This window comes from Rhinoderma darwinii, assembly GCF_050947455.1.
Source record: "Rhinoderma darwinii isolate aRhiDar2 chromosome 2 unlocalized genomic scaffold, aRhiDar2.hap1 SUPER_2_unloc_3, whole genome shotgun sequence".
Classification (NCBI taxonomy): domain Eukaryota; kingdom Metazoa; phylum Chordata; class Amphibia; order Anura; family Rhinodermatidae; genus Rhinoderma; species Rhinoderma darwinii.
In genome coordinates, this window is record NW_027461696.1 from 158,390 (window position 1) to 181,185 (window position 22,796).

General features: G+C 34.7%; 2 protein-coding genes across 6 annotated transcripts in view; one reads left to right on the forward strand and one right to left on the reverse strand.

Moving 5' to 3' along the window:
• The window catches only part of SPCS2 (signal peptidase complex subunit 2), a 28,230-nt gene extending 14,034 nt beyond the window's left edge, over positions 1–14,196 (reverse strand). Inside the window, exons 1-2 of the mRNA XM_075847240.1 lie at positions 14,074–14,196; positions 10,621–10,704 (exon numbers count right to left, since the gene is read on the reverse strand). Coding sequence (XP_075703355.1) covers positions 10,621–10,704; positions 14,074–14,112 — 123 coding nt within the window. The 5' untranslated portion in view covers positions 14,113–14,196. The remainder of the gene's footprint in view (positions 1–10,620; positions 10,705–14,073) is intronic.
• Positions 1–22,796, forward strand: part of XRRA1 (X-ray radiation resistance associated 1) — a 94,290-nt gene that overhangs the window by 9,288 nt on the left and 62,206 nt on the right. For 2 of the 5 annotated variants that reach the window (XM_075847235.1, XM_075847239.1), the window contains exon 1: positions 14,209–14,430. The exons of 1 other annotated variant lie outside the window; for it this stretch is intronic. The gene's annotated coding sequence lies outside the window, so the exon portion shown is untranslated. Of the gene's footprint in view, positions 1–14,207; positions 14,440–22,796 lie in introns of those variants that run through there. 2 more of the 5 variants (XM_075847237.1, XM_075847238.1) reach the window with 2 other exon arrangements.

Consider the following 22,796-nt stretch of genomic DNA (forward strand, 5'->3'; position numbering starts at 1 on the left):
TAGTTATATTCTTGTATATAGGGGCAGTATTATAGTAGTTATATTCCTGTATATATGAGCAGTATTATAGTAGTTATATTCTTGTATATAGGGGGCAGTATTATAGTAGTTATATTCTTGTATATAGGAGGCAGTATTATAGTAGTTATATTCTTGTATATTGGGGGAAGTATTATAGTAGTTATATTCTTGTATATAGGGGCAGTATTATAGTAGTAATATTCTTGTATATAGGGGGCAGTATTATAGTAGTTATATTCTTGTATATAGGGGGCAGTATTATAGTAGTTATATTCTTGTATATAGGGGCAGTATTATAGTAGTTATATTCTTGTATATAGGGACAGTATTATAGTAGTTATATTCTTGTATATAGGGGGCAGTATTATAGTAGTTATATTCTTGTATATAGGGGGCAGTATTATAGTAGTTATATTCTTGTATATAGGTGCAGTATTATAGTAGTTATATTCTTGTATATAGGGGCAGTATTATAGAAGTTATATTCTTGTATATAGGAGCAGTATTATAGTAGTTGTATTCTTGTATATAGGGGGCAGTATTATAGTAGTTATATTCTTGTATATAGGGGCAGTATTATAGTAGTTATAATCTTGTATATAGTGGGCAGTATTATAGTAGTTATATTCTTGTATATAGGAGCAGTATCATAGTAGTTATATTCTTGTATATAGGAGCAGTATTATAGTAGTTATATTCTTGTATATAGGAGCAGTATTATAGTAGTTATATTCATGTATATAGGTGGAAGTATTATAGTAGATATATTCTTGTATATAGGAGGCAGTAATATAGTAGTTATATTGTTGTATATAGGGGCAGTATTATAGTAGTTATATTCTTGTATATAAGGGCAGTATTATAGTAGTTATATTCTTGTATATAGGAGTAGTATTATAGTAGTTATATTCTTGTATATAGGGGTAGTAATATAGTAGTTATATTCTTGTATATAGGGGCAGTATTATAGTAGTTATATTCTTGTATACAGGAGCAGTATTATAGTAGTTATATTCTTGTATACAGGAGCAGTATTATAGTAGTTATATTCTTGTACACAGGAGCAGTATTATAGTAGTTACATTCTTGTATATAGGGGCAGTATTATAGTAGTTATATTCTTGTATATAGGGGGGCAGTATTATAGTAGTTATATTCTTGTATATAGGGGGCAGTATTATAGTAGTTATATTGTTGTATATAGGGGCAGTATTATAGTAGTTATATTCTTGTATATAGGAGGCAGTATTATAGTAGTTATATTCTTGTATACAGGAGCAGTGTTATTGTAGTTATATTCTTGTATATAGGAGCAGTATTATAGTAGTTATATTCTTGTATATAGGAGCAGTATTATAGTAGTTATATTCTTGTATATAGGGGGCAGTATTATAGTAGTTATATTCTTGTATATAGGGGGCAGTATTATAGTAGTTATATTGTTGTATATAGGGGGCAGTATTATAGTAGTTATATTCTTGTATACAGGAGCAGTGTTATAGTAGTTATATTCTTGTATATAGGGGCAGTATTATAGTAGTTATATTCTTGTATATAGGGGGCAGTATTATAGTAGCTATATTCTTGTATATAGGGGCAGTATTATAGTAGTTATATTCTTGTATACAGGAGCAGTATTATATTAGTTATATTCTTGTATATAGGGGGCAGTATTATAGTAGTTATATTCTTGTATATAGGGGCAGTATTACAGTAGTTATATTCTTGTATATAGGAGCAGTATTATAGTAGTAATATTCTTGTATATAGGGAGCAGTATTATAGTAGTAATATTCTTGTATATAGGGAGCAGTATTATAGTAGTTATATTCTTGTATATAGGGTCAGTATTATAGTAGTTATATTCTTGTATATAGGATCATTATTATAGTAGTTATATTCTTGTATATAGGGAGCAGTATTATAGTAGTTATATTCTTGTATATAGGAGCAGTATTATAGTAGTTATATTCTTGTATATAGGAGCAGTATTATAGTAGTTATATTCTTGTATATAGGAGCAGTATTATAGTAGTAATATTCTTGTATATAGAGGCAGTATTATAGTAGTAATATTCTTGTATATAGGGAGCAGTATTATAGTAGTTATATTCTTGTATATAGGGTCAGTATTATAGTAGTTATATTCTTGTATATAGGATCATTATTATAGTAGTTATATTCTTGTATATAGGGAGCAGTATTAATAGTAGTAATATTCTTGTATATAGGGAGCAGTATTATAGTAGTTATATTCTTGTATATAGGGAGCAGTATTATAGTAGTTATATTCTTGTATATAGGGAGCAGTATTATAGTAGTTATATTCTTGTATATAGGAGGCAGTATTATAGTAGTTATATTCTTGTATATAGGGGGCAGTATTATAGTAGTTATATTTCTTGTATATAGGAGCATTATTATAGTAGTTATATTCTTGTATATAGGAGCAGTATTATAGTAGTAATATTCTTGTATATAGGGAGCAGTATTATAGTAGTAATATTCTTGTATATAGGAGGCAGTATTTATAGTATTTATATTCTTGTATATAGGGGGCAGTATTATAGTAGTTATATTCTTGTATATAGGGGGCAGTATTATAGTAGTTATATTCTTGTATATAGTAGCAGTATTATAGTAGTTATATTCTTGTATATAGGAGCAGTATTATAGTAGTTATATTCTTGTATATAGGGGCAGTATATAGTAGTTATATTCTTGTATATAGGGGCAGTATTATAGTAGTTATATTCTTGTATATAGGGGCAGTATTATAGTAGTTATATTCTTGTATATAGGGGGCAGTATTATAGTAGTTATATTCTTGTATATAGGGGCAGTATTATAGTAGTTATATTCTTGTATATAGGGGGCATTATTATAGTAGTTATATTCTTGTATATAGGAGCAGTATTATAGTAGTTATATTCTTGTATATAGGAGTAGTATTATAGTAGTTATATTCTTGTATATAGGAGCAGTATTATAGTAGTTATATTCTTGTATATAGGGGCAGTATTATGGTAGTTATGTTCTTGTATATAGGGAGCAGTATTATAATAGTTATATTCTTGTATATAGGGGCAGTATTATAGTAGTTATATTCTTGTATATAGGAGCATTATTATAGTAGTTATATTCTTGTATATAGGAGCAGTATTATAGTAGTAATATTCTTGTATATAGGGAGCAGTATTATAGTAGTAATATTCTTGTATATAGGAGGCAGTATTATAGTACTTATATTCTTGTATATAGGGGGCAGTATTATAGTAGTTATATTCTTGTATATAGTAGCAGTATTATAGTAGTTATATTCTTGTATATAGTAGCAGTATTATAGTAGTTATATTCTTGTATTAGGGGCAGTATTATAGTAGTTATATTCTTGTATATAGGGGGCATTATTATAGTAGTTTAATTCTTGTATATAGGAGCAGTATTATAGTAGTTATATTCTTGTATATAGGAGTAGTATTATAGTAGTTATATTCTTGTATATAGGAGCAGTATTATAGTAGTTTATATTCTTGTATATAGGGGCAGTATTATGGTAGTTATATTCTTGTATATAGGGAGCAGTATTATAGTAGTTATATTCTGTATATAGTGGGCAGTATTATAGTAGTTATATTCTTGTATATAGGAGCAGTATTATAGTAGTTATATTCTTGTATATAGGAGCAGTATTATAGTAGTTATATTCTTTATATAGGGGCAGTATTATAGTAGTTATATTCTTGTATATAGGAGCAGTATTATAGTAGTTATATTCTTGTATATAGGGGGCAGTATTATAGTAGTTATATTCTTGTATATAGTGGGCAGTATATAGTAGTTATATTCTTGTATATAGAAGCGGTATTATGTAGTTATATTCTTGTATATAGAGGGCAGTATTATAGTAGTTATATTCTTGTATATAGAGGGCAGTATTATAGTAGTTATATTCCTGTATATAGGGGCAGTATTATAGTGGTTATATTCTTGTATATAGGGGGCCGTATTATAGTAGTTATATTCTTGTATATAGGGGCAGTATTATAGTGGTTATATTCTTGTATATAGGGGGCAGTATTATAGTAGTTATATTCTTGTATATAGGGAGCAGTATTATAGTAGTTATATCCTTGTATATAGTGGCAGTATTATAGTAGTTATATTCTTGTATATAGGGGCAGTATTATAGTAGTTATATTCTTGTATATAGGAGCAGTATTATAGTAGTTATATTCTTGTATATAGGAGCAGTATTATAGTAGTTATATTCTTGTATATAGGGGGCAGTATTATAGTAGTTATATTCTTGTATATAGTGGGCAGTATTATAGTAGTTATATTCTTGTATATAGAAGCGGTATTATAGTAGTTATATTCTTGTATATAGGGGGCAGTATTATAGTAGTTATATTCTTGTATATAGGAGCAGTATTATAGTAGTTATATTCTTGTATATAGGGGCAGTATTATAGTAGTTATATTCTTGTATATAGTGGGCAGTATTATAGTAGTTATATTCTTGTATATAGGAGCAGTATTATAGTAGTTCTATTCTAGTATATAGGAGCAGTATTATAGTAGTTCTATTCTTGTATATAGGAGGCAGTATTATAGTAGTTATATTTTTGTATATAGGAGGCAGTATTATAGTAGTTATATTCTTGTATATAGGAGCAGTATTATAGTAGTTATATTCTAGTATATAGGAGCAGTATTATAGTAGTTATATTCTTGTATATAGGGAGCAGTATTATAGTAGTTATATTCTTGTATATAGGGGCAGTATTATAGTAGTTATATTCTTGTATATAGGAGCATTATTATAGTAGTTATATTCTTGTATATAGGAGCAGTATTATAGTAGTTATATTCTTGTATATAGGAGTAGTATTATAATAGTTATATTCTTGTATATAGGGGGCAGTATTATAGTAGTTATATTCTTGTATATAGGGGGCAGTATTATAGTAGTTATATTCTTGTATATAGGGGCAGTATTATAGTAGTTATATTCTTGTATATAGGAGCAGTATTATAGTAGTTATATTCTTGTATATAGGAGCAGTATTATAGTAGTTATATTCTTGTATACAGGGGGCAGTATTATAGTCGTTATATTCTTGTATATAGGGGCAGTATTATAGTCATTATATTCTTGTATATAGGGGGCAGTATTATAGTAGTTATATTCTTGTATATAGGAGCAGTATTATAGTAGTTATATTCTTGTATATAGGAGCAGTATTATAGTAGTTATATTCTTGTATATAGGAGCAGTATTATAATAGTTATATTCTTGTATATAGGGGCAGTATTATAGTAGTTATATTCTTGTATATAGGGGGCAGTATTATAATAGTTATATTCTTGTATATAGGGGCAGTATTATAGTAGTTCTATTCCTGTATATAGGAGGCAGTATTATAGTAGTTATATTCTTGTATATAGGGGCAGTATTATAGTAGTTATATTCTTGTATATAGGGGCAGTATTATAGTAGTTATATTCCTGTATATAGGGGGCAGTATTATAGTAGTTATATTATTGTATATAGGGGCAGTATTATAGTAGTTATATTCTTGTATATAGGAGCAGTATTATAGTAGTTATATTCTTGTATATAGGAGCAGTATTATAGTAGTTATATTCTTGTATATAGAGGGTAGTATTATAGTAGTTATATTCGTGTATATAGGAGCAGTATTATAGTAGTTATATTCTTGTATATAGGGAGCAGTATTATAGTAGTTATATTCTTGTATATAGGAGCAGTATTATAGTATTTATATTCTTGTATATAGGGGGCAGTATTATAGTAGTTATATTCTTGTATATAGGGGGCAGTATTATAGTAGTTATATTCTTATATATAGGGGCAGTATTATAGTAGTTATATTCTTGTATATAGGGGGCAGTATTATAGTAGTTATATTCTTGTATATAGGGGCAGTATTATAGTCATTATATTCTTGTATATAGGAGCAGTATTATAGTAGTTATATTCTTGTATATAGGAGCAGTATTATAGTAGTTATATTCTTGTATATAGGGGCAGTATTATAGTAGTTATATTCTTGTATATAGGAGCAGTATTATAGTAGTTATATTCTTGTATATAGGGGCAGTATTATAGTAGTTATATTCTTGTATATAGGAGCAGTATTATAGTAGTTATATTCTTGTATATAGGAGCAGTATTATAGTAGTTATATTCTTGTATATAGGAGCTGTATTATAGTAGTTATATTCTTGTATATAGGGGCAATATTATAGTAGTTATATTCTTGTATATAGGGGGCAGTATTATAGTAGTTATGTCTTGTATATAGGAGCAGTATTATAGTAGTTATGTTCTTGTATATAGGGGGCAGTATTATAGTATTTACATTCTTGTATATAGGGGGCAGTATTATAGTAGTTATATTCTTGTATATAGGAGCAGTATTATAGTAGTTATATTCTTGTATATAGGGGGTGGTATTATAGTAGTTACATTCTTGTATATAGGAGGCAGTATTATAGTAGTTATATTCTTGTATATAGGGGCAGTATTATAGTAGTTATATTCTTGTATATAGAGGGCAGTATTATAGTAGTTATATTCTTGTATATAGGGGCAGTATTATAGTAGTTATATTCTTGTATATAGGAGCAGTATTATAGTAGTTATATTCTTGTATATAGGAGCAGTATTATAGTAGTTATATTCTTGTATATAGAGGGCAGTATTATAGTAGTTATATTCTTGTATATAGGGGGCAGTATTATAGTAGTTATATTCTTGTATATAGGGGGCAGTATTATAGTAGTTATATTCTTGTATATAGGGGGCAGTATTATAGTAGTTATATTCTTGTATATAGAGGGTAGTATTATAGTAGTTATATTCGTGTATATAGGAGCAGTATTATAGTAGTTATATTCTTGTATATAGGGAGCAGTATTATAGTAGTTATATTCTTGTATATAGGAGCAGTATTATAGTATTTATATTCTTGTATATAGGGGGCAGTATTATAGTAGTTATATTCTTGTATATAGGGGGCAGTATTATAGTAGTTATATTCTTATATATAGGGGCAGTATTATAGTAGTTATATTCTTGTATATAGGGGGCAGTATTATAGTAGTTATATTCTTGTATATAGGGGCAGTATTATAGTCATTATATTCTTGTATATAGGAGCAGTATTATAGTAGTTATATTCTTGTATATAGGAGCAGTATTATAGTAGTTATATTCTTGTATATAGGGGCAGTATTATAGTAGTTATATTCTTGTATATAGGAGCAGTATTATAGTAGTTATATTCTTGTACATAGGAGCAGTATTATAGTCATTATATTCTTGTACATAGGAGCAGTATTATAGTAGTTATATTCTTGTACATAGGAGCAGTATTATAGTAGTTATATTCTTGTATATAGGGGCAGTATTATAGTAGTTATATTCTTGTATATAGGAGCAGTATTATAGTAGTTATATTCTTGTACATAGGAGCAGTATTATAGTAGTTATGTTCTTGTATATAGGAGCAGTATTATAGTAGTTATGTTCTTGTATATAGGGGCAGTATTATAGTATTTATATTCTTGTATATAGGGGGCAGTATTATAGTAGTTATATTCTTGTATATAGGAGCAGTATTATAGTAGTTATATTCTTGTATATAGGGGGTGGTATTATAGTAGTTATATTCTTGTATATAGGAGCAGTATTATAGTAGTTATATTCTTGTATATAGGGGGTGGTATTATAGTAGTTATGTTCTTGTATATAGGAGCAGTATTATAGTAGTTATGTTCTTGTATATAGGGGCAGTATTATAGTATTTATATTCTTGTATATAGGGGGCAGTATTATAGTAGTTATATTCTTGTATATAGGAGCAGTATTATAGTAGTTATATTCTTGTATATAGGGGGTGGTATTATAGTAGTTATATTCCTGTATATAAGGGCAGTATTATAGTAGTTATATTCTTGTATATAGGAGGCAGTATTATAGTAGTTATATTCTTGTATATAGGAGCAGTATTATAGTAGTTATATTCTTGTATATAGGGGGCAGTATTATAGTAGTTATATTCTTGTATATAGGGGCAGTATTATAGTAGTTATATTCTTGTATATAGGGGCAGTATTATAGTAGTTATATTCTTGTATATAGGGGGCAGTATTATAGTAGTTATATTCTTGTATATAGGGGGCAGTATTATAGTAGTTATATTCTTGTATATGGGGGCAGTATTATAGTAGTTATATTCTTGTATATAGGGGCAGTGTTATAGTAGTTATTTTCTTGTATATAGGGGGCAGTATTATAGTAGTTATATTCTTGTATATAGGGGCAGTATTATAGTAGTTATATTCTTGTATATAGGGGGCAGTATTATAGTAGTTATATTCTTGTATATACGGGAGCAGTATTATAGTAGTTATATTCCTGTATATAGGGGCAGTATTATAGTAGTTATATTCTTGTATATAGGGGGCAGTATTATAGTCGTTATATTCTTGTATATAGGGGGCAGTATTATAGTAGTTATATTCTTGTATATAGGGGCAGTATTATAGTAGTTATATTCTTGTATATAGAGGGCAGTATTATAGTAGTTATATTCTTGTATATAGGGGCAGTATTATAGTAGTTATATTCTTGTATATAGGAGCAGTATTATAGTAGTTATATTCTTGTATATAGGAGCAGTATTATAGTAGTTATATTCTTGTATATAGGGGGCAGTATTATAGTAGTTATATTATTGTATATAGGGGGCAGTATTATAGTAGTTATATTCTTGTATATAGGTGCAGTATTATAGTAGTTATATTCTTGTATATAGGGGGCAGTATTATAGTAGTTATATTCTTGTATATAGGGGGCAGTATTATAGTAGTTATATTCTTGTATATAGGGGGCAGTATTATAGTAGTTATATTCTTGTATATAGGGGGCAGTATTATAGTAGTTATATTCTTGTATATAGAGGGTAGTATTATAGTAGTTATATTCGTGTATATAGGAGCAGTATTATAGTAGTTATATTCTTGTATATAGGGAGCAGTATTATAGTAGTTATATTCTTGTATATAGGAGCAGTATTATAGTAGTTATATTCTTGTATATAGGGGGCAGTATTATAGTAGTTATATTCTTGTATATAGAGGCAGTATTATAGTAGTTATATTTCTTTATATAGGGAGCAGTATTATAGTAGTTATATTCTTGTATATAGAGGCAGTATTATAGTAGTTATATTTCTTTATATAGGGAGCAGTATTATAGTAGTTATATTCTTGTATATAGGAGCAGTATTATAGTAGTTATATTCTTGTATATAGGGGGCAGTATTATAGTAGTTATATTCTTGTATATAGAGGCAGTATTATAGTAGTTATATTTCTTTATATAGGGAGCAGTATTATAGTAGTTATATTCTTGTATATAGGAGCAGTATTATAGTAGTTATATTCTTGTATATAGGGGGCAGTATTATAGTAGTTATATTCTTGTATATAGAGGCAGTATTATAGTAGTTATATTTCTTTATATAGGGAGCAGTATTATAGTAGTTATATTCTTGTATATAGGGGGCAGTATTATAGTAGTTATATTCTTGTATATAGAGGCAGTATTATAGTAGTTATATTCTTGTATATAGGGGGCAGTATTATAGTAGTTATATTCTTGTATATAGGGGGCAGTATTATAGTAGTTATATTCTTGTATATAGGGGCAGTATTATAGTAGTTATATTCTTGTATATAGGGGCAGTATTATAGTAGTTATATTCTTGTATATAGGGGGCAGTATTATAGTAGTTATATTCTTGTATATAGGGGGCAGTATTATAGTAGTTATATTCTTGTATATAGGGGGCAGTATTATAGTAGTTATATTCTTGTATATAGGAGGCAGTATTATAGTAGTTATATTCTTGTATATAGGAGCAGTATTATAGTAGTTATATTCTTGTATATAGGGGCAGTATTATAGTAGTTATATTCTTGTATATAGGGGGCAGTATTATAGTAGTTATATTCTTGTATATAGGAGCAGTATTATAGTAGTTATATTCTTGTATATAGGAGCAGTATTATAGTAGTTATATTCTTGTATACAGGGGCAGTGTTATAGTAGTTATATTCTTGTATATAGGGGGCAGTATTATAGTAGTTATATTCTTGTATATAGGGGGCAGTATTATAGTAGTTATATTCTTGTATATAGGGGGCAGTATTATAGTAGTTATATTCTTGTATATAGGAGGCAGTATTATAGTAGTTATATTCTTGTATATAGGGGGCAGTATTATAGTAGTTATATTCTTGTATATAGGGGGCAGTATTATAGTAGTTATATTCTTGTATATAGGGGGCAGTATTATAGTAGTTATATTCTTGTATATAGGGGGCAGTGTTATAGTAGTTATATTCTTGTATATAGAGGGCAGTATTATAGTAGTTATATTCTTGTATATAGGGGGCAGTATTATAGTAGTTATATTCTTGTATATAGGGGTCAGCGACAGAGAGCAAGGGTAGAAGAGAATTACAAGCTCCTCGTTTCAGTGTTTCAGGAAATTATTTTACCTTTTTGGCTGCATCGTCCAGCGAGTTCTTGACAGCAGATCCGTCCCATTTGTCGATTTTTACTGGTTTGTCATCAATTTTCCACTGTTAAAAGAAAGATCCATCACATGAGGAGCAGGTGAGATCAGTCACGTATGGATGTAAATGTCTCAGTACTGAAGATTTACAATGTAAAGTAGTGATGATGGGGACAGGGAGGTTTCTGCACTTTCTTCTGGTTAAAAATGGAACTCCCCTTTAAGGCCGTATCTCTAAAACCTTATTTACATAGGACTGGACAAGCCCCTTTAAGTCGCCCACTTGCTCTGCCCCCTCCCTCATCATATTGAGCTGCAATGTATATCAGGGTGTGATTTCGCTTCCATCATCCGTCACGGCCTCCGATCCCGGCGTCGCACAATCCATTTTCCCGCGGTCCTCCCTTTGTTACGCTCCGCGAGGTCCAGAATCTCTCCTTTTATAGAACCCATCCTGCCGCGTGGTTACGGCTCCGCTCGCTCGGCTTTTACATTATTTTTTATCTGGTTTTCAGCTCGGAGGAAAAATTATAACGAAATTAAAAGGTCGATTGAAGTAATAAAAGACGAGCGGCTCAATCTCGCGCCCGATCAGCGGTTGCTGAAAAGCCGTTTATCCCGATTGTGGTAAAGTGAGTGGAGAAGCTTCACTGCGCCGCCGTTAAATGATCGCCCTGCCCAAGATCAGTGTCTCCTACTCCACGAGAACCGCTTATCACTGCAGAATCTGCACCACAAAGAGGTTTCGATTTGGATTCTGCGCCCGCTGCTTTGCCTGTGTAGATGTCAGTCTTTACTGCAGCTCTGGCATTCTATTCATGAACCGGGATACAAGGAAGGTTAGGTTGTCAGCTGCCTGTGTAGTTGTCAGTCTTTACTGCAGCTCTGGCATTCTATTCATGAACCGGCATACAAGGAAGGTTAGGTTGTCAGCTGCCTGTGTACACAAATGGCATTTTATGAATGAATCAGGAAGCTCAGGATGGACAGAGCTAAAGACTTCTCCTAGATGGAGTGACACTTGTGGATGTAGTTCTGCCACGAATCAGGAGTCTCGAGATGAAAAAAGCTAAAAAAAAATACCTATCGGATCGAGTCTGTGTCAGTCTATACCGTAGTTCTGGTATTGTATTCACCATATTCATCGGAAGCACCAGGGAGCTCAGTATGAACAAAGCTTTAGGTTCACTCTGAATTGAATTGCGCTGCCCGAGTACCGGAAATCTCATGAATCAGAAGTCCCAGCGTGGACAGTCAGAGGATCCTCCCGGATCGAGTGTGATCGAGTTCCTCTAAGAAAGGGTTTGAGTTACTGATCTGCGGACGTGTCAGTCCAGGGCCGGGCAATTCATCGGAAAATAACCAAAACCCAAATTCAGCGCAATTATCCGACGTCGTCCTGTGCGGTTCAGTTTCTTCAATTATTTTTCCCGGTTTCATCTGTTTCTCCGTCCTCAGCACATATATACAGCCGAATACCGTGTGGGGGCAGTTATGGGGGCAGCTATGGGGGTGTGGGGGCAGTTATGGGGGCGTGGGGGCAGCTATGGGGGTGTGGGGGCAGCTATGGGGGCAGCTATGGGGGTGTGGGGGCAGTTATGGGGGCAGTTATGGGGGTGTGGGGGCAGTTATGGGGGAAGCTATGGGGGTGTGGGGGCAGTTATGGGGGCGTGGGGGCAGCTATGGGGGTGTGGGGGCAGTTATGGGGGTGTGGGGGCAGTTATGGGGGCAGTTATGGGGGTGTGGGGGCAGTTATGGGGGCAGCTATGGGGGTGTGGGGGCAGTTATGGGGGCGTGGGGGCAGCTATGGGGGTGTGGGGGCAGCTATGGGGGTGTGGGGGCAGCTATGGGGGTGTGGGGGCAGCTATGGGGGTGTGGGGGCAGTTATGGGGGCGTGGGGGCAGTTATGGGGGTGTGGGGGCAGTTATGGGGGCAGCTATGGGGGCAGCTATGGGGGTGTGGGGGCAGTTATGGGGGCGTGGGGGCAGCTATGGGGGTGTGGGGGCAGTTATGGGGGCGTGGGGGCAGTTATGGGGGTGTGGGGGCAGTTATGGGGGCGTGGGGGCAGTTATGGGGGTGTGGGGGCAGTTATGGGGGTGTGGGGGCAGTTATGGGGGCAGCTATGGGGGTGTGGGGGCAGCTATGGGGGCGTGGGGGCAGCTATGGGGGTGTGGGGGCAGTTATGGGGGCGTGGGGGCAGTTATGGGGGTAGCTATGGGGGCAGCTATGGGGGTGTGGGGGCAGCTATGGGGGTGTGGGGGCAGCTATGGGGGTGTGGGGGCAGCTATGGGGGTGTGGGGGCAGTTATGGGGGCGTGGGGGCAGTTATGGGGGCAGCTATGGGGGTGTGGGGGCAGTTATGGGGGCATTATAGTGTGGGGGCAGTTATGGGGGGGCAGTTATGGCGGCATTATACAGTGTGTCCGCGCGCCGGACACAAAAATCGACTCCAGTTATGAGCTGGAATAAAGATTTGCGCTATAATTGATCATTTCTGGCGTAAATTGTAGTAAAGCCGTGGAAGCCCCGCCCCTTCCACTAATCCCACCCACTTTTAACAAAGTGGCGCAAATTGCACAATTAATTTCGAAGCTTTTCTCCGACGGAAAACGAGCTTAGAGCCAATTATAGATTTTGGGGTTTATATTCCTCATTGTTTTCAAGACCTCTGCTTGCTCCCAGTGAATGGAAATACTATTCTTTGCATCCAGAGGCCAAAAATCAGTCCTGACCTAAAGAACGTTCACACGGCGATATATCAACGGGCATTTGACGTGCCAAAATTTGCAGGAAAACCGCGGGACTGCCCGTCGTCAGCGCCTACGCGGTTGTAATTAAACCAATCAACGCTGCCAAAAAAGCGCGCGTGTTGTTTTTAACATATTTCATCATGGCTGCGGTTTTTTGGCGCCGACTAGTTTCGTATTTTTCGGCCTACAAAGAACGTGCCCTGACAGCTGAGGGTTCGCTACATTTGCATCCAGTCTAGACAATGCGACATAAACATTCAGGCTGATACATTGTAACAAACCATCAGCCCTGCACATTGTGTCCTGGGTGATCACACAATCGCTATACCGCAGATCAGCGTTCAAGATCCATCAACAGCAGCATGCTGACAGCTCTGCGCGTCCTCTGTATCTCATACATATGGCTGTAGATGAAGGATTGTAAATCAGACTCTCATCATCCTCCTGCTGACAGCCTCTATGTGGGGAGACCCCGGGGGGCGCCATATTGCTGCCTCTTGTGAGGTTCCCTCAGAGAATGGGGACACCGCGCATCCTTCATACCTGGCATATTAGGGGTTAACCCCCAGTAATGTGACTGACAGCACACATACACCGGCTCTAGGGAATAACTGATGCGTATCTCGATGTCCCCTCCAATCACATTTTCCATTCACCCCCAAAACCCCAGCCCGAACCCCCCATTACTTTCTCCAGGAGCCCGTTCTTGCCGCCTCTTGCCGCCATCTTGTCTCATCCCTCTGTGTCCTGACCTGGCAGCCCGTGATTGGTTACTTTCGAGTCGTGACGTAACGCCCCCTTCTGTCTTTTCCAACCGTCATCATTCGGTGAACGATAGAACTACAATTCCCGGCAGCGCACCGGAAGTAACGTCAGGACGTAAAGTTGCGTAAAAGCAAAGCTTGTCGGGAATTGTAGTTCTGAGAACTTTTGGTAAATTGAGAGCGTCTCTTTGTTGCTAGGAGACGGGAGATGGGGCAAGAAGGGGAGACCTGGACTCCGGGAGCGACTTGAGGCGAACGTACACGACTGTAAAGCAGCCGGGTAACTGTTGTGTGTGGAAGATTCTGTCATCTATAATATATATTTACACTTCTACTACTACTCCTCCTACTACTACTACTCCTACTACGAGTACTATTACTTGCAGTGACCACCCTTACACAACAATGCAGCTGGCCATGGCTGCCATTGGGCCGGGACTGCAGAACCTCACTGGGGTCACATGAGGTCAGGTCAAATTATGACGCGTTTCAGACTTTTATGTGATTCAAGTGACATGATACGACTTTTACTGCGATTCTGGTCACGACACAAATTTTATTGCAATTCTGATCACATGATACGACTTTTACTGTGATTCTGGTCACATGACAAATTTTATGGCAATTCTGGTCACATGACACAAATTTTATTGCAATTCTGGTCACATGACAAATTTTATGGCAATTCTGGTCACATGATACGACTTTTACTGTGATTCTGGTCACATGATACAAATTTTATTGCAATTCTGGTCACATGATGCGACTTTTACTGTGATTCTGGTCACATGATACAAATTTTATTGCAATTCTGGTCACATGATGCGACTTTTACTGTGATTCTGGTCACATGACACAATTTTTATTGCAATTCTGGTCACATGGCAAATTTTACGACAATTCTGGTCACATGACACAAATTTTATTGCAATTCTGGTCACATGACACAAATTTAATTGCAATTCTGGTCACATGATACGACTTTTACTGCGATTCTGGTCACGACACAAATTTTATTGCAATTCTGGTCACATGACACAAATTTTATTGCAATTCTGGTCGCATGATACGAATTTTTCTGCAATTCTGGTCACATGATACGAATTTTACTGCAATTCTGATCACATGACATTTTATTGCAATTCTGGTCACATGATACGAATTTTACTGCAATTCTGATCACATGACATTTTATTGCAATTCTGGTCACATGATACAAATTTTATTGCAATTCTGGTCACATGACACATTTTATTGCAATTCTGGTCGCATGATACAAATTTTTCTGCAATTCTGGTCACATGATACGAATTTTACTGCAATTCTGATCACATGACACAAATTTTATTGCAATTCTGGTCACATGACAAATTTTACGACAATTCTGGTCACATGACACAAATTTTATTACAATTCTGGTCACATGATACGAATTTTACTGCAATTCTGATCACATGACATTTTATTGCAATTCTGGTCACATGATACGACTTTTACTGCGATTCTGGTCACGACACAAATTTTATTGCAATTCTGGTCACATGATACAAATTTTATTGCAATTCTGGTCACATGACACAAATTTTATTGCAATTCTGGTCACATGATACGACTTTTACTGTGATTCTGGTCACATGACACAAATTTTATGGCAATTCTGGTCACATGACACAAATTTTATTGCAATTCTGGTCACATGACACAAATTTTATTGCAATTATGGTCACATGATACGAATTGTACTGCAATTCTGATCACATGACATTTTATTGCAATTCTGGTCACATGATACGACTTTTACTGTGATTCTGGTCACATGATACAAATTTTACTGCAATTCTGGTCACATGATGCGACTTTTACTGTGATTCTGGTCACATGACACAATTTTTATTGCAATTCTGGTCACATGGCAAATTTTACTGCAATTCTTATCACATGACATTTTATTGCAATTCTGGTCACATGATACGAATTTTATTGCAATTCTGGTCACATGACACAAATTTTATTGCAATTCTGGTCACATGACACAAATTTTATTGCAATTCTGGTCACATGATACGACTTTTACTGTGATTCTGGTCACATGATACGAATTTTACTGCGATTCTGGTCACATGACACAATTTTTATTGCAATTCTGGTCACATGACAAATTTTACGACAATTCTGGTCACATGACAAATTTTATTGCAATTCTGGTCACATGACACAAATTTTATTGCAATTCTGGTCACATGATACGACTTACTGCGATTCTGGTCACGACACAAATTTTATTGCAATTCTGGTCACATGACAAATTTTATTGCAATTCTGGTCACATGATACGAATTTTTCTGCAATTCTGGTCACATGATACAAATTTTACTGCAATTCTGATCACATGACACATTTTATTGCAATTCTGGTCACATGACACAAATTTTATTACAATTCTGGTCACATGATACGAATTTTACTGCAATTCTGATCACATGACATTTTATTGCAATTCTGGTCACATGATACGACTTTTACTGCGATTCTGGTCACGACACAAATTTTATTGCAATTCTGGTCACATGACACAAATTTTATTGCAATTCTGGTCACATGACACAAATTTTATTGCAATTCTGGTCACATGACACAAATTTTATTGCAATTCTGGTCACATGATACGAATTGTACTGCAATTCTAGTCACATGACACAAATTTTACTGCAATTCTGATCACATGACACAAATTTTATTGCAATTCTGGTCACATGACACAAATTTTATTGCAATTCTGGTCACATGACACAAATTTTATTGCAATTCTGGTCACATGATACAAATTTTATTGCAATTCTGGTCACATGATGCGACTTTTACTGTGATTCTGGTCACATGATACAAATTTTATTGCAATTCTGGTCACATGATGCGACTTTTACTGTGATTCTGGTCACATGACACAATTTTTATTGCAATTCTGGTCACATGGCAAATTTTACGACAATTCTGGTCACATGACACATTTTATTGCAATTCTGGTCACATGACACAAATTTAATTGCAATTCTGGTCACATGATACGACTTTTACTGCGATTCTGGTCACGACACAAATTTTATTGCAATTCTGGTCACATGACACAAATTTTATTGCAATTCTGGTCGCATGATACGAATTTTTCTGCAATTCTGGTCACATGATACGAATTTTACTGCAATTCTGATCACATGACATTTTATTGCAATTCTGGTCACATGATACGAATTTTACTGCAATTCTGATCACATGACATTTTATTGCAATTCTGGTCACATGATACAAATTTTATTGCAATTCTGGTCACATGACACAAATTTTATTGCAATTCTGGTCGCATGATACGAATTTTTCTGCAATTCTGGTCACATGATACGAATTTTACTGCAATTCTGATCACATGACACAAATTTTATTGCAATTCTGGTCACATGACAAATTTTACGACAATTCTGGTCAAATGACACAAATTTTATTACAATTCTGGTCACATGATACGAATTTTACTGCAATTCTGATCACATGACATTTTATTGCAATTCTGGTCACATGATACGACTTTTACTGCGATTCTGGTCACGACACAAATTTTATTGCAATTCTGGTCACATGATACAAATTTTATTGCAATTCTGGTCACATGACACAAATTTTATTGCAATTCTGGTCACATGATACGACTTTTACTGTGATTCTGGTCACATGACACAAATTTTATGGCAATTCTGGTCACATGACACAAATTTTATTGCAATTCTGGTCACATGACACAAATTTTATTGCAATTCTGGTCACATGACACAAATTTTATTGCAATTATGGTCACATGATACGAATTGTACTGCAATTCTGATCACATGACATTTTATTGCAATTCTGGTCACATGATACGACTTTTACTGTGATTCTGGTCACATGATACAAATTTTACTGCAATTCTGGTCACATGATGCGACTTTTACTGTGATTCTGGTCACATGACACAATTTTTATTGCAATTCTGGTCACATGGCAAATTTTACTGCAATTCTGATCACATGACATTTTATTGCAATTCTGGTCACATGATACGAATTTTATTGCAATTCTGGTCACATGACACAAATTTTATTGCAATTCTGGTCACATGACACAAATTTTATTGCAATTCTGGTCACATGATACAAATTTTATTGCAATTCTGGTCACATGATACGACTTTTACTGTGATTCTGGTCACATGATACGAATTTTACTGCGATTCTGGTCACATGACACAATTTTTATTGCAATTCTGGTCACATGACAAATTTTACGACAATTCTGGTCACATGACAAATTTTATTGCAATTCTGGTCACATGACAAATTTTATTGCAATTCTGGTCACATGATACGAATTTTTCTGCAATTCTGGTCACATGATACAAATTTTACTGCAATTCTGATCACATGACATTTTATTGCAATTCTGGTCACATGATACGACTTTTACTGCGATTCTGGTCACGACACAAATTTTATTGCAATTCTGGTCACATGATACAAATTTTATTGCAATTCTGGTCACATGACACAAATTTTATTGCAATTCTGGTCACATGACACAAATTTTATTGCAATTCTGGTCACATGACACAAATTTTATTGCAATTCTGGTCACATGATACGAATTGTACTGCAATTCTAGTCACATGACACAAATTTTACTGCAATTCTGATCACATGACACAAATTTTATTGCAATTCTGGTCACATGACACAAATTTTATTGCAATTCTGGTCACATGACACAAATTTTATTGCAATTCTGGTCACATGACACAAATTTTATTGCAATTCTGGTCACATGACACAAATTTTATTGCAATTCTGGTCACATGATACTACTTTTACTGCGATTCTGGTCACGACACAAATTTTATTGCAATTCTGGTCACATGATACGACTTTTACTGCAATTCTGATCACATGACATTTTATTGCAATTCTGGTCACATGATACGACTTTTACTGCGATTCTGGTCACATGACAAATTTTATGGCAATTCTGGTCACATGACACAAATTTTATTGCAATTCTGGTCACATGACACAAATTTTATTGCAATTCTGGTCACATGATACGACTTTTACTGCGATTCTCGTCACATGACACAAATTTTATTGCAATTCTGGTCACATGATACGAATTTTACTGTGATTCTGGTCACATGACACAATTTTTATTGCAATTCTGGTCACATGACAAATTTTATTGCAATTCTGGTCACATGAAACGAATTTTATTGCAATTCTGGTCACATGATACGACTTTTACTGCGATTCTGGTCACGACACAAATTTTCTTGCAATTCTGGTCACATGACACAAATTTTACTGCAATTCTGGTCACATGATACGACTTTTACTGTGATTCTGGTCACATGACAAATTTTATGGCAATTCTGGTCACATGACACAAATTTTATTGCAATTCTGATCACATGATACGAATTTTACGGCAATTCTGGTCACATGACACAAATTTTATTGCAATTCTGGTCACATTATACGAATTTTACTGCAATTCTGATCACATGACATTTTATTGCAATTCTGGTCACATGATACGACTTTTACTGTGATTCTGGTCACATGATACGAATTTTACTGCAATTCTGGTCACATGATACGACTTTTACTGTGATTGTGGTCACATGACACACATTTTATTGCAATTCTGGTCACATGACAAATTTTATTGCAATTCTCGTCACATGACACAAATTTTATTGCAATTCTGGTCACATGACACAAATTTTACTGCAATTCTGGTCACATGATACGACTTTTACTGCGATTCTGGTCACATGACACAAATTTTATTGCAATTCTGGTCAGAACACAAATTTTATTGCAATTCTGGTCACATGATACGAATTTTATTGCAATTCTGGTCACATGATACGAATTTTACTGCAATTCTGGTCGCATGATACGACTTTTACTGCGATTCTTGTCAGGTGACATTTTATTGCAATTCTGGTCACATGATACGACTTTTACTGTGATTCTGGTCACATGACACAATTTTTATTGCAATTCTGGTCACATGACAAATTTTACGGCAATTCTGGTCACATGACACAAATTTTACTGCAATTCTGGTCACATGATACGAATTTTACTGCAATTCTGGTCACATGATACGAATTTTACTGCAATTCTGGTCACATGACACAATTTTTATTGCAATTCTGGTCACATGACAAATTTTATGGCAATTCTGGTCACATGATACGACTTTTACTGTGATTCTGGTCACATGACACAATTTTTATTGCAATTCTGGTCACATGACAAATTTTACGGCAATTCTGGTCACATGACACAAATTTTGCTGCAATTCTGGTCACATGATACGAATTTTACTGCAATTCTGGTCACATGATATGACTTTTACTGTGATTCTGGTCACATGATACGACTTTTACTGTGATTCTGGTCACATGACACAAATTTTATTGCAATTCTGGTCACATGACAAATTTTACGACAATTCTGGTCACATGTTACAAATTTTATTTCAATTCTGGTCACATGACACAAATTTTATTGCAATTCTGGTCACATGACACAAATTTTTCTTCAATTCTGGTCACATGATACGACTTTTACTGTGATTTCTGGTCACATGACACAAATTTTATGGCAATTCTGGTCACATGACACAAATTTTATTGCAATTCTGGTCACATGACACAAATTTTATTGCAATTCTGGTCACATGACAAATTTTATGGCAATTCTGGTCACATGACACAAATTTTATTGCAATTCTGGTCACATGACAAATTTTATGGCAATTCTGGTCACATGACACAAATTTTATTGCAATTCTGGTCACATGATACGAATTTTACTGTGATTCTGGTCACATGATACAAATTTTACTGCGATTCTGGTCACATGATACAATTTTTATTGCGATTCTGGACACATGACAAATTTTACGGCAATTCTGGTCACATGACACAAATTTTAGTGCTATTCTGGTCACATGATACGAATTTTACTGCAATTCTGGTCACATGATACGAATTTTACTGCAATTCTGGTCACATGACACAAATTTTATTGCAATTCTGGTCACATGACACAAATTTTATTGCAATTCTGGTCACATGATACGACTTTTACTGTGATTCTGGTCACATGACACAATTTTTATTGCAATTCTGGTCACATGACAAATTTTACGGCAATTCTGGTCACATGACACAAATTTTACTACAATTCTGGTCACATGATACGAATTTTACTGCAATTCTGGTCACATGATACGAATTTTACTGCAATTCTGGTCACATGACACAAATTTTATTGGAATTCTGGTCACATGACAAATTTTACGGCAATTCTGGTCACATGATACGACTTTTACTGTGATTCTGGTCACATGACACAATTGTTATTGCAATTCTGGTCACATGACAAATTTTATGGCAATTCTGGTCACATGATACGACTTTTACTGTGATTCTGGTCACATGACACAATTTTTATTGCAATTCTGGTCACATGACAAATTTTACGGCAATTCTGGTCACATGACACAAATTTTACTGCAATTCTGGTCACATGATACGAATTTTACGGCAATTCTGGTCACATGATATGACTTTTACTGTGATTCTGGTCACATGATACGACTTTTACTGTGATTCTGGTCACATGACACAAATTTTATTGCAATTCGGGTCACATGATACGAATTTTACTGCAATTCTGGTCACATGATACGAATTTTACTGCAATTCTGGTCACGACACAAATTTTATTGCAATTCTGGTCACATGACACAAATTTTATTGCAATTCTGGTCACATGATACAAATTTTACTGCAATTCTGGTCACATGATACGACTTTTACTGTGATTCTGGTCACATGATACGACTTTTACTGTGATTCTGGTCACATGATACAAATTTTACTGCAATTCTGGTCACATGATACGACTTTTACTGTGATTCTGGTCACATGACACAATTTTTATTGCAATTCTGGTCACATGACAAATTTTACGACAATTCTGGTCACATGACACAAATTTTATTGCAATTCTGGTCATATGACACAAATTTTATGGCAATTCTGGTCACATGATACGACTTTTACTGTGATTCTGGTCACATGACACAAATTTTATTGCAATTCTGGTCACATGACACAAATTTTATTGCAATTCTGGTCACATGACACAAATTTTATTGCAATTCTGGTCACATAATACGAATTTTACTGTGATTCTGGTCACATGATACAAATTTTACTGCGATTCTGGTCACATGATACGACTTTTACTGTGATTCTGGTCACATGATACAAATTTTACTGCAATTCTGGTCACATGATACGACTTTTACTGTGATTCTGGTCACATGACACAACTTTTATTGCAATTCTGGTCACATGGCAAATTTTACGACAATTCTGGTCACATGACACAAATTTTATTGCAATTCTGGTCACATGACACAAATGTTATTGCAATTCTGGTCACATGACACAAATGTTATTGCAATTCTGGTCACATGATACAAATTTTATTGCAATTCTGGTCACATGATACGACTTACTGTGATTCTGGTCACATGACATAA